The sequence below is a fragment of the Egretta garzetta genome, unplaced genomic scaffold, assembly GCF_000687185.1.
Source record: "Egretta garzetta isolate BGI_Z169 unplaced genomic scaffold, ASM68718v1 scaffold98, whole genome shotgun sequence".
NCBI lineage: Eukaryota > Metazoa > Chordata > Aves > Pelecaniformes > Ardeidae > Egretta > Egretta garzetta.
In genome coordinates, this window is record NW_009260611.1 from 1,268,712 (window position 1) to 1,281,067 (window position 12,356).

The 12,356-nt window shown below is 36.7% G+C and overlaps 1 protein-coding gene across 1 annotated transcript in view; it reads right to left on the minus strand.

Annotated features, from left to right (window-relative positions):
• Positions 1-1,966: 1,966 nt before the first annotated feature.
• The window catches only part of SACS (sacsin molecular chaperone), a 32,279-nt gene continuing 21,889 nt past the window's right edge, over positions 1,967-12,356 (minus strand). The window contains exon 8 of the mRNA XM_035900428.1: positions 1,967-12,349. Within this exon, the coding sequence (XP_035756321.1) occupies positions 3,557-12,349 (8,793 nt within the window). The 3' untranslated portion in view covers positions 1,967-3,556. The remainder of the gene's footprint in view (positions 12,350-12,356) is intronic.

The following is a 12,356-nucleotide window of genomic DNA, read 5'->3' on the forward strand; positions in this document are numbered from 1 at the left end:
AAAGAAGAGATAAACAGTTTTGATGAAAAACTCATTGCCAAACACCTCCATGTGACAAAAACATGTCTTCCTCAAATGAAAACATCTACTTTGGCTGTCAAGTTTAATTATTGTTCACTATAACTATTACTTCTGCCCATGTTCCACAATACCAATCCAGCCATCCTCAAAGTGTTCAGATCCAGCAATAGGAAATCTCAAAGTTGTTACTACCCTCCTTTACTTTAATCGGAGCAATTACAATAGATGTTATTAAAGCCTAGTTTAAAGCAACCCAAGTACCAAGTGAATGCAATCCTTACTCTAATAGTTCTTAAATCCTAGTTTTCAAATCACCATAGTAGTTTTGATGATGAGTGCAAATATCGCAAAACTGCATTTCTTTATACAACAAGCTATTTTTCTTTTGGTAGTTGGCTACACAAAAATCTATTTCCTTAAAAAAAAATAAAAAGTCTTGTCACTAATTGCTGAGGCAAGTGACCAGTGCTTTTTAGAATAGGTGCTAATACCATTGTTTGAGAGTAAAATTTTTAAAGCTTCCACAAGAAAACAAATAGTAACAAACCTGCCAAGGCTTGTTACAACCACAGTTCCTTAGATTTAGGCTACTAAATGCACAATTAAATCAGTTTCTTGTACCACTGATCTTTGCTAAACCTCACAACCATAATCCTGGGAAACAGGACTGCTGAAGCTGCTTTTCCTAGACACATCACTGGTACCTGTGGAAGACAACTAGGATGGACATATACCTACCTGAAAAGGCCTCTTCTCTCATGTGAATTTGTGTAATGTGCAGAATTACTCGTAAAATGTATTTTTGTGGAACCTACATGCTAACGTTTACTTCTACCAACCCTTACTAAGGAATCATCACATATTAACTGTTCTGAGCTTCCACGCCAAACTTCTGCATTTCCAGCTGAGCCAGAAGGAAGCATGAATTAAGCATTTTATTTGTTTTAAATCTTGGATTAAATGGCACTTAGGAAATCAGTTTCTATCACAATATGGTTTCGTGGCCTCATAAGGCCTCTTTATTTGGGCTACCTGTTATAGTAAGTTAAGCAAATAAAAAGAGAAAATAAGAGACTTCCAATTGAGATACCACTCTTGCCCATCTCCCTGCATCCATATGTAAATTTTATTGCAACTGATTGATGGTATCAAACCCAGGAATAACAGAATAAATTAATTTTTCTGTCATTCAGGTTTTCTTGCTCACTTGGTTCAATATTTAAAATTACTTCAGGCAATTAGCTCTCTAAGAACTGGGACCATTTTCTTTCTTAAGTGTCAGCACTCAACAATACATACAAAATAAACAAAAAAGTAAAAAAATAGTTTAGTAGTTCTGTGCAGCCATTTTAATGGTTCATAATAATATTCGGAAGGCAGCATAAGTTGCTTATGAAACAGTTGTGTGCTTAAAAGATTTCCTTCCTCAAGATCTCACCTAAAACCAGGAAAGTGTTCACGTTGCTCTTCTGTTGTTTGTTTTCATGCTACCGTGCTACCTTATGCTTTAGCTCCATTTAAATTGAAAAACCCAACAAGAACTGTTTCCTTTTGTTAGTATTTTGCTTACCCTGAATGCTATTCATCTGACTTAATGCACAAAGTAAGAGCCACAAAGGAAACTGTTTAAAAAACACAGGGAATTACCTGAACTGATTTATTTCATGGCACAGCAGGATCTGTGTTTTACTTACATGCTATTTTATGCAAAAAATCAGCAAAAGGTACAATTTCTTCGAGAAAACTGCAAACATTTGTCATTGCAAGAAAAAAGCATTTTTCCTTTTTAATAGTATTTTGATATTTGTACAATTATTTAGAATGAATTGAAAAAAGAGTGTGTATTTACCTATATAAAAGAAAGCTTGAAATAATAGGTAAATTTAGTCTATTTTATAAAACCAAAACACATCAGACTGAAATACATGTTTGCATTTTTCTTTATTAAAATTGTGGCACTTAATATTTAATAGCAGAAATAATACTAGGGCTTCACAATCAGAAGCAGTATCATTTTCTAAACATCACATTTCTTCCCACTACAATTTGCAAGGTTTTTCAGAAGAGAACAAGTCCTTTAAAATTTGCACAAAACTGAAGACGCCTTCATCATGATTTTTTATTTTTGGATTACAACACTATTGCAGCTGCATCAGCCCTGCAAGATCACCGATGTTTATTTTCCTTTGTATTCTGTAAGTTAAATTACAGTTTCACTGTGCTGTCAAGTAAACAACTGTAATAGCATGTCACTGGAAAATGTTTAACATTTATGTTAAATGTGGCTGATCCAGCAAAGAAAAATCCTTCCGTTTAGCATTATCCTTCCGTATTTTTTAATTTTTGATTTTTTTTTTACAAATAGCTAACATTGAACATATTGTATGACATTACCAAAAGTATTACAAACTATAAAAGAAAGAGCATGAACTAAAAATCAGACTTCTCTAGGGCTGTAGTGAACAAGAAAATAAAAAGACCATGACATTGCAGCACCTTTAAACATGTAACAAAAACCAGTGCTCAGTGTACACCAAAAATGGGTTACTGAATTGTACAATTATCAATGTTTGTTTGTGGAAAAATATTTATATATGTACACACACAAAGGCACACATGCAAAAAAAAAAAAACCTCAAGCATTTAGACATCTGAAAACTGAGGTTTGGTGTTCAAAAAAAAAAAAAGTCATAAACCACTATATAATAATGTTCACCCATTTTGTATCATCCACATGCATTTTTCATTAAACAAAAAATGACAGGCTCTAGAAAAAAAGTAAATTAAATACTCAATTATTTTATAATAAGGTAAATGCAATCAATGCATGACATGAAGTTGCATGTTAAATCAAGTATCATCATTCAGCATTAAAATAACTGTACCAGTTCACAGGTACTAAACTATCCTTTAAATGTCCACAATGTGATGCTGCAGCAAATTTATAATCAGATCCAGCTGATAAGAGTATTACTATGAGTGACACGAATGTCCACAGAACACAAAAGAATACAGAAATGCTTTGGAGCAATACCTCCAAAGTTATTTTAATTTCCATCCCACCTCCCATTTCATAGTATGTCCAGTCTTAACGGTTAGTACATTGAAAACTGACACTACCATTTTAGAAACATTATATTAAATGAAATAAAATCTACTAAGGAGTTATAACTACAGGTTTCAGCTAACAGAAAGCTAAGCTTTGGTTATATAAAGTGCAGTTCAATAATATGCCAATTAACCACAATATTGTACATAACAGCTAATTTTTGCAGCTCAGTTTCCTTGCAATTTTTATAAAAATAATGTTTTACAGTTTGCTTATACAGCAGGCTCAGTTAAAAAAAAAATCCCGTTTAAATAAATTTCAATTCTAAGTACTTCAGTACCATCCACCTTTGTGCACGATGCTTCTGAACTGCTTGGCAATGTGTAACCCCTTGGATGTTCAGTAATCTGCACAATCGCATTTGTATCCCATCACATGAAACACCCAAGCTCTTGACAAAACAGTTCCCTAACCTCTTCAAATCTCTTATACTTTTTGTTGTATAAAGTTTTCAAGTTTTATTATGATACAAGCAGTACATTCCATCACTCTCATGGCAACTTCTGAAGTAAACCTATCATTGGGAATCTGGGGAAAAGGAAGTAAGTCAGGATACCTAGTTTTTAAGCTATCTACTCCATAAGCCTCCAATGTCTGAACATCATTTGTAAGCCCTTCAAGTTGCTGACTATATTCCTCTATTTTTTGTGCAAGGGCTGCTGGTTTTACATCTTTGTCTGATTTGCCCTTCACAGCATAGTCAGCTGCAATCAAGGCTAGTTTAGTAGAAAGGTAGCATTTAAAGCATACCCATTCATTGGCATTTTTATGAAGGTCATTTCTTGCAGCTGAAAAGTTAGCTCGGGCTTGCCTAAGCCATCGACGTGCCTCTACAGGATTGCCAACAGACCTGAATGTAGGTGGGACAAAAAAGCGTTGCGAGTGAGATGGCCCTGTGGAAGATGGACACTTTTCTTTATACTGTTGCCTTTCAGATTTGTGGCTTGTTGCTTCTTGATTCCACGAAGTATAAAATCTCTGAAATGAAAATTTATCTGACTGAAATCGAGAAGCAGAGGATGAAAATGGTCTTCTTGAAGTTCTATCCATGTTTTGATCCATAAAGGCTTGTTTTTCTAGCCTGTTAATCTCATTCTGTAAATGTTTGAAAACCTCATTAGCTATATCAAGATTCTCTGCATTTTTATCTGGATGCCATTTAAGATACAGCCTCCTAATAATCTTTTTTCTTTCAGATTCTGGAAGCTTCCAAGCCTGTTCAATCACAGACGTCACTTCTCTTAATATTTCTGGCAACAAGTTTGACTTTATCTTTTTTGGAGACTGATGTTTTGAGGACATTGTTTTGTGGCTCTCTCTACCAGTGAAGAGAGGTGGAATTGTCCTCGGTCCATGTGCTGGAAATTCTGTAGGACTGGTTGGTGTAGAAGGTGTGCTATCCCTGCTTTGAGAACTTTCCTCTGGTCTTGAAAATTTGTACAAGTCAAGAGAGCTCACTATTTTATATTCACTATACCCAATATCAATCTGGTAAATCTTCCCTAGAAAACTGGGATTTTCATCATCTTCTCTTTCTACTTCTTGTACAATGATTGCATAGGTATACGTTGGTTGATATGATCCATATATATCGCCACCTTCAGCATCAACAAGGTAACCAACATATTCACCAGGATAAAATACATTCATTGGATCCATAAGAAGTGTATAGTGAATTTCAGCAGGTATAGGAGTGCCAGGTGTTGGTAGTTCAAGTTTTGAGGGCTCAGAAGAGTCATACTTCACTCCTAAACTGTCAAGCTTCTCACTGATCCGGTAAATATCATTACAACCAAGCATGGCAATTAAATACGAGGTATCAGAAATCAGGTTGTCAGTTGCAGATTTTAAGGTCATCGCTAATGCTAACAGGAAATTTATGTCTTTGCTGTCAGAATGCTGTATGTAAAGCAATATTACTGCATTTCCATATCTCTTCAGGAAAGCAAATGTTTCACTTTTGCTGTGGGGAATAGGAGCAAAACCTTTAACTCTTAACGTTGTTTGCAACTTCTCAAAACAGGAAACTTTCAAACCTTCTCGCAAAGCTTTGCAGAGTCTTACAGCTTTTTCTTCATTAGCTAAAAAAGCATTGTCATTTTCATGCTTCATAATCCTAATGAGTCCTGTGATGAATTGTTCTGAGGACAACAGTAACTGTAACCTTCCCTGCAAAGAACATAATGCTCCAAACTGACAAATTTTGGGAGACTCTTCATCCAACTGTTCTTCAAGAATACTGCTAAGTAAGCGAGGCCTCAATTTCTGAGGGAATAACATTATCAATTTAGTATGAAAACCATGGTCTTTGCCTAAGTAACACTGGCTAAGATCAACAAGCATTTGCACACCAATGTTACCCTGGATTCTGCTTTTGTAGTGGGGTGCATCATCAAAAACTAAGATACTAGACTTTACCAACCTACCATCTTGACTGGGAAGGTACAGGGCAAAATCCCTCATATTCTCAAGATCATTCCTAACCTTGACAGAATCATTCTGAAGACTTTTGAACAGGCCAGAAACTACTCTTTTAACTGTGCGCATTTCATTAGGATCCAATTGCTTTCCCTCAGAGTTCTTGAATATGCGACCTAGAACTTCAACATACTGCTTTGTTGAAATAATATCTTCAGTACCCAAATGTTTAAATAACTGATGGAAAGTACCGAGTTCTAAAGGAAGTTTGTAAAGATAAGGCTTAAAATCAGATTCATACTCAAGGTTTATTACCACCTCTTCAGGCTTAAGGAGCTTCCAACCTTCTTCTACCATTACAAAAGAAACTCCTCGAAGCTGAAAGCGGAATTCCCTTTTCTCTGTACTAAGAAATTCATAAACGCTTCTTAGGACCTTGGCCCTAGTTTTCACCATGTCCTCATCCAAAGTTGTTATATTGCATATATTCCTGCAGTTATTGATAACTTTGTCCAGGGGAGGGTCCAAATTAACATTCAGCATCATTAAAACTTGCTCAAGTTGTTCTTGCGCACTGAGACTACTTCCCTCCTGCTCTTTGATGCTTAAAGGTGTTGCTTTCTCAGGAAGAATGGGACATGAAGTCCACAGCAACTGCAAGACATCAGTCTGTTTGAATTTAGGATTCACCTGTGCCCCATTGAATCGTATAAGAGGAAGTGTCCCATTAACCTCTTGATACTGAGGATGAAATCTAACAAATTCTGCTGGAGCTCGTTCAGGGCACAGAAAAGGGATTAATGACAATTCTTTCAGAAAATTTCCTGACAAAAGGTCGGTTCTTTCTTGAAATATGTGATGAAGAAGGACATCAACAGTATTCTGCAGTGTTTCTTTAGACCAGTTTTCTGTATTCGCTCGCACGCTGATCTCCTTAGCAAACTGTAGTAACTGTTGCTGTGAAATGATGAATTTCAATCCAATATGTCGTAGAAAAGTTACCCATGATGGAAGGAATGCAGCTTGATTTTTTGGTTTTGTAAGTTGCTCTAGTTTCTTAAAAAAATCTTGAGGTATGAAGAATTTTTCAGGAAGCATAACTTCAAAGACTTTGACAGTCCTGTCATAAAAATACTTTGCAGGTTTTAATCTATTGCTTGCATCATGAATGATCAAAATGCTTTCAAGCTTTTCAAACAGCTGTTCTTTAATTTCTGAAGTTTCTTCAATGCTAGTTAGCCTATTCTTTAAGTAGATCAAGTGTTCTAGTTTTGCATCATAAGACAGACTTTCAATTTTTGGCAAAAGATGTTTCAAGTACACTTCAAGATCATCCACAGAGACACAGCCAAGCACAGTATACAAATCTTTCAAATGAACCTTCTCTTCAAGAAAAGCTGACGAAGTTGACTGTGTCCATCTGTCTACTTCTACTGACGGGATGCTTTTCGTGAGGACATAACACGTCCCGTATTTTGAAATGCTGATGTATCGGCCACTGATCGATTTATAACATGGAAGAGACTTTAAAATTTTAATGTCATCCTGAGATGTCAAATGACATAAATTGCAATTGAAGTACATTAAGAGAGCCTCAAAGTCACTTTCTGCTAGCTTTTCAGTCCTAAAAGTTGATGTCTGTACCATATATTGTATGGCTTTCAGAATACTTGAAGGATTATCTATATTTGCTGTACATCCTGACAACAAAGGCACTAAAGCACTGTCTTTGGAGCAAATTTTGTTCAATGCCAGCTGAATACAGCCTGTTTTCATTAAAGCATGAAAGACTTTATCGCTCTGAGCATTTGGAAAAACAGCTATATGCATAATGCTGAGGGGCAGCAAAACATCACACTCTGGCACAACAAGATGATTAGCTGAGACAGTAAACCTTACACCTGGGAGCAAAGCCCAGTCTTTCAAAGTTTCAACAACATCATCAAATTTTGCTTGCGTGTCGTCTTGCTCTTCCTTAATATTTATAGACTCAGTAATAAAATGCCAGGCATTTTTAAGCCAAGACTCACTTGCAAAGTTTTCCTTCCATTTCATACAATTTCTAGTTTTATATTCTCTAGGCAACACAGATGATAACAATTCAGCAAAACTTGTGATATCAAAGACTTTTGCTACTTCACTGCTAAGTAAAATATTGTTGTATCTCAAATACAATGTGTTCATGAAGAGATCCTTGCGAGATGGAATCAGTTCATGGTAAGTTGTTAAGAATTTTGGTCGCTTTGAATCAAAAATTTGCAAAACATTGTCAAGAGTAATAAGGAGTGGCAAGCCCTCAATTTGGATTTCATTTTCTTCTGCATCTTTAAAACAATAGTCAACCAGAAGCTTGAGACTATGGAAGAGTTTCAAATTTGTCTGCTGAAGACGACAGGGTAACTTTCCAATGTGGCAATTAGAGTCTGGAGAAGAAAATGTCATCAGAAATAATCGGACATCAGCAGGGGTCACGTAGGTGACAGGAATATCTGCATCTACCAAACAGTGGTAAAGATTTGCAGTTTCATCACAGTTATACACCAAATTAAATCCAATTTCTAAGAGTAAATGCTTGAGTCTGTAAACATTTTCAGCCACCGTCTTCCGAGTTGTGATGTTGTATTCTGTATTCTTGAGATGTTGCAATTCATCTTGTAGTAAATTGTCAAAGAATGGCCTACCTTTGTTCACAGCAGACATGTTAACCCATGTGATGATAACAGCAGAATGCAAATCAGAACCATCAATATTTGGAGCTCGCATAACAGGTAAAAGACGCTTCAAATCTTCATAAATGCAACTGTAAACTGCTTTCACTAAACAGTACCAATCTGGCTGAATATCAAGTCTATTAACTGGAAAAAAGGATAAAAATTTTTTTAAAGTGTCTTTCACAACATGAATGGGTGTGTTTTGCAGCACTGACACTGTAGGATCGGTGCCTGGAAAATACCGTTTCTTCAGCTGAATCAGCAGTTCAACATAGGCTGGTGCTATCAGCGCTGTCATTAAGCTACTATTCCAGTCACTTCTTACTCCAACACCATTATCATCACGCCATAGATTTCTTCTTGCAGAATCCAGAGCAAAGTGCCCATTCACATGAAAAGGTAATCCAGTTTCCAAAGACAATGGTAAGAAACAGAATGCTCTGTGGGGTTTTTTATAATTATGAGTAATGCAAGCTGCTACCCCACCACGTGGAAAGAGAGTAATGTCCTCGTTCTTGTGGGCTGAAACCACACTTTTGGATACCTTATCCATAGCAGAAAAGCCTGACCTGTTACAGATTAACCAAGTTGTAAGATTTCCTTCAGAATCTTCAGTATCCATTGTGTAAGTAATTTGTTGCACAGGTATTTCACTTAGCTGCTTTTTTTTAGTTACACTGTCAATTACAGATGCATGAAATTGTTTTCGTTTCAGCCTGTCTCCATCAGTAATTTTGCCTTGTACAGAATACAACACATTCAGTGCTCCTGTTGTTTTTTCTATCTCACAAATAGAAATTTTTTCCATATGATTCAAAAACATTAAGAGTTCTGCTCCATCTGTACGGAGCTTATCTAAAAGATTTTGGACCATTCTATCTGAGCACGGAACTGAAGAAATTTCTGATACTTTCGCCATTTCTCCATTTCGAAGAGGAAACCTAAACATTGTGCAATTATCCAGTTTGAAGTGATTTCCTAAGTAGAGGTCTAGTACGTCAGAGAACTGGGTTCTGAAATCTGCATCTAAATCTCTAAACATGCGGCCAGGACTTGTTGATGTTGAACCTGGTGCATATCTAGCATGAGGATCAAAAATACAAAGTATATCATTGCCAGATATGAAAGAAGGGCAATCAGTAATGTGATAAACAGAATTGAAACCTATACCATATTGTCCTGTTTTACAGGGATTTCCTACTTTTGTACCTTTTCCAAGGTTCTGAATCCCTCGAATATCATCTTCTGTAAAAGGCTGATTGTTGTAAACACACAGTGCTGGTCCTTGAAGTGGTGCCCACTTCTCATCGAATATTCTGTCAGCTGGATGCTGTCTAGGATCAAACACAAAACAGATCTCTGTAGCTTTTGCATCATCTGCATTCTGAAGGAGCTCTTTCAGCATTTCTTTTTCTGAAGGGTAGGCATTAAGAATGCTTTTAATTCTACTTGTCAATTTTTCTTTCTGGCCAAATTCTGTCCCAAGGGTAGTAAAACAGATATTGGATGCATATCTTTCTAAGGCTTTATGGCGTTTTGGTATTGCTCCAAGCTTTACTGCAACTTCTCTTGGAATATCACCATGACAATATTTAACAGTTGTGTCTTTAACTTTAATCCACGGACAGTCATTGTAACACAAAGATTTTGCAGGCAGAAGTGCAAGACGAGTGTCAGGTAACAAAATCTCACCATACTTTTTCTCACAAAATTCCTGCTTCTTCTCTCTAATGAGGCCCCATATTCCTTCGCTAATTATTCTCCTGCAAAGCTGAAAGTTGTCTTCTGTTAGTTGTTTGGTCCCTCTTTCCTGATTTATTAATTCCAGAACTACAGCAAAATCTTCAACTGTAAAAGCCTGTCTTACGCCCACACTTTCAAATAGCTCACGAAAACTATTTTTGTATTTATTAGGCAACTGATAGAGATAGGGTGCTGCTTCAAAATTCAAATGAAAAGACACTTTTGTTGGATCAACATACACGTTCTCAACCAGAATAAAACTACAGTTTGTCAGTTGTTCGACTATCATAGCTTTTGTTGATTCATTCTGTAACATTGCTTCATGCAGATATTTGTAACAAGCATTAGTGATATTTTCTTGATATAATGTGATTCCATCAAATGACTTTGCAACTTCTTCTAACTGATTTATGACCAAATCAACAGCTGGTTTCTTCAATAAACCCAAAAATTCTTTGACAGCTAATGACAAAGCACCACAACCTTTAAAGGAGTGTGAATTTTCATTAAGAATTGGTTGTATTAGGCAAACTATATCTTGATGATCAGCAGTGAAAAGATCAGTTGCTGGAAACATTGCTTCAGGCTGAAAATCACTGCCTTTCCAGTGCAGTGAGAAGCCTGCTGGTTTGCTAAGGAAAGGAAGGAAAGGGATAGTTTGACATTTTGCAGCAAGTTCTTTAGCTCTAGGGTCCCTAGATTTTAGTTTTTCATCAATAAGACTCAAAATAATACTGCTTCTGAGACAAGCTGCAGCATGATCAATCTTGTTAATTTCAGCTACTGACTCTGCACGTTCTAACAGATCTTCCCATAAAACATCGTCTTTAGCCATTCCCAACTGAACAAGTTTAACCAAAATAACTGGGTTAAGATAATCCTGAGTGGTGCCATAAGGAAATCTTCCATCTTCAGCATCATACAACTTCGCAACTCTTCCTTCAGGATGGATCAGTCTTGATGGTGTAACTAATGGATGTCCATCCAATGAACAGGGAACACATGGAGTTACACGAAGAATTCCTGAGAACTCCTCAACTTTTTCATTGAGAACATAACGCATCAATGGATCACGCAGCTCTGCATCGATCTCCTGAACGTTAGGGAAAAACACCTCAGAAAAGAACTGCTTCTCAGAGAAAGTGTTCTCCAATAATATGTATTTGCATCCTGCTTCTTCAAATCCTGTCTTTACCCAGGAAGGGAGATCTACAGCACACAGATTTTTGGAACCAGTTTTTTTAAGGTACTTCAGAAAGATCTTAAAGGCTGATGGTCCAACATCTGGTCGTTTGAGTATGGAGTCATCTAAAAACCTTACATTCTTCATGGAAACCCAAGAGAAACCATCAGAAAACACTTTGATCCCTTCTTTGCTTTTCATATGAGCTATGTCTTCATAAAACCCTTGACAAATAACAGAAAAATCATCGTGAACTGAATCAGGATCTGGCCACACTGCACAGTAACTGTAGTCAACTAGCTCGCCATTGATTGCCATGTCACGTAGAACACAAAGTGCTTCTATGTAGGCTTTTACAATAACATGCCTCATGAATACTGTATTCCATCTTCCTTTTGTGTCTGTTTTCCAGATCTCTTTCCGATTTGAAGTAACCGCAAAGCAGCCATTTATATGAAGAGGTAAGCCTGTTTTTATTCGTAGAGGTAAGTAGCAGAATACTTCACCCATGTTATTGCAATTAGGTTTCACAATCCACTTTTGATCCTGGGTTTCAGACAGCAACACTCCTACTCCACCACAGGGAACAAGACCTAGTCTTCGTCCACTTTCATGTAATGAAAATTTTAAAGCATCTCCAGTGTCCATGCAAGAACATATAAGCCATGTTGTTGAATCTACTGTTTTCTGCGGCAATTCATCAGCTGATCTTTTTATCTGTCCCGATTTAGCCATTTCGAAGAAAGAAGTTGGATCATCTTCCGTACCTCTGAAAAGTGGAGATTGTAAATCAGCAATCCGCCTAAATACATGGTGAAATTCTTCTACTACTATCTGTAAGATACACGAGGACTTTGGTGTTTCAGTGGGAAGCTTTTTATTACTGCTGCTGCAGACCTTCATGAGTTTAGCTGCTTCCTTTAAAACACTTACATTTGGTGCAGTCAAGGCTTTGGAAGAACACAGATTTTTTTTCATAGTGATGACATCTTGTGCCACCCCAGGATCATCTGCTTCAATTTTCAAGTATTTCAAAACCATTGAATTTACACTCTGAGCAAATATTATCAGTCTATGACCACAAATGCTGAATTCATCCACAAGAGAGTATATGTCTGCTGTATTGTAACATGCACTGCTGACTTCACTCACTTTAGCTTCCTGCTTAGTT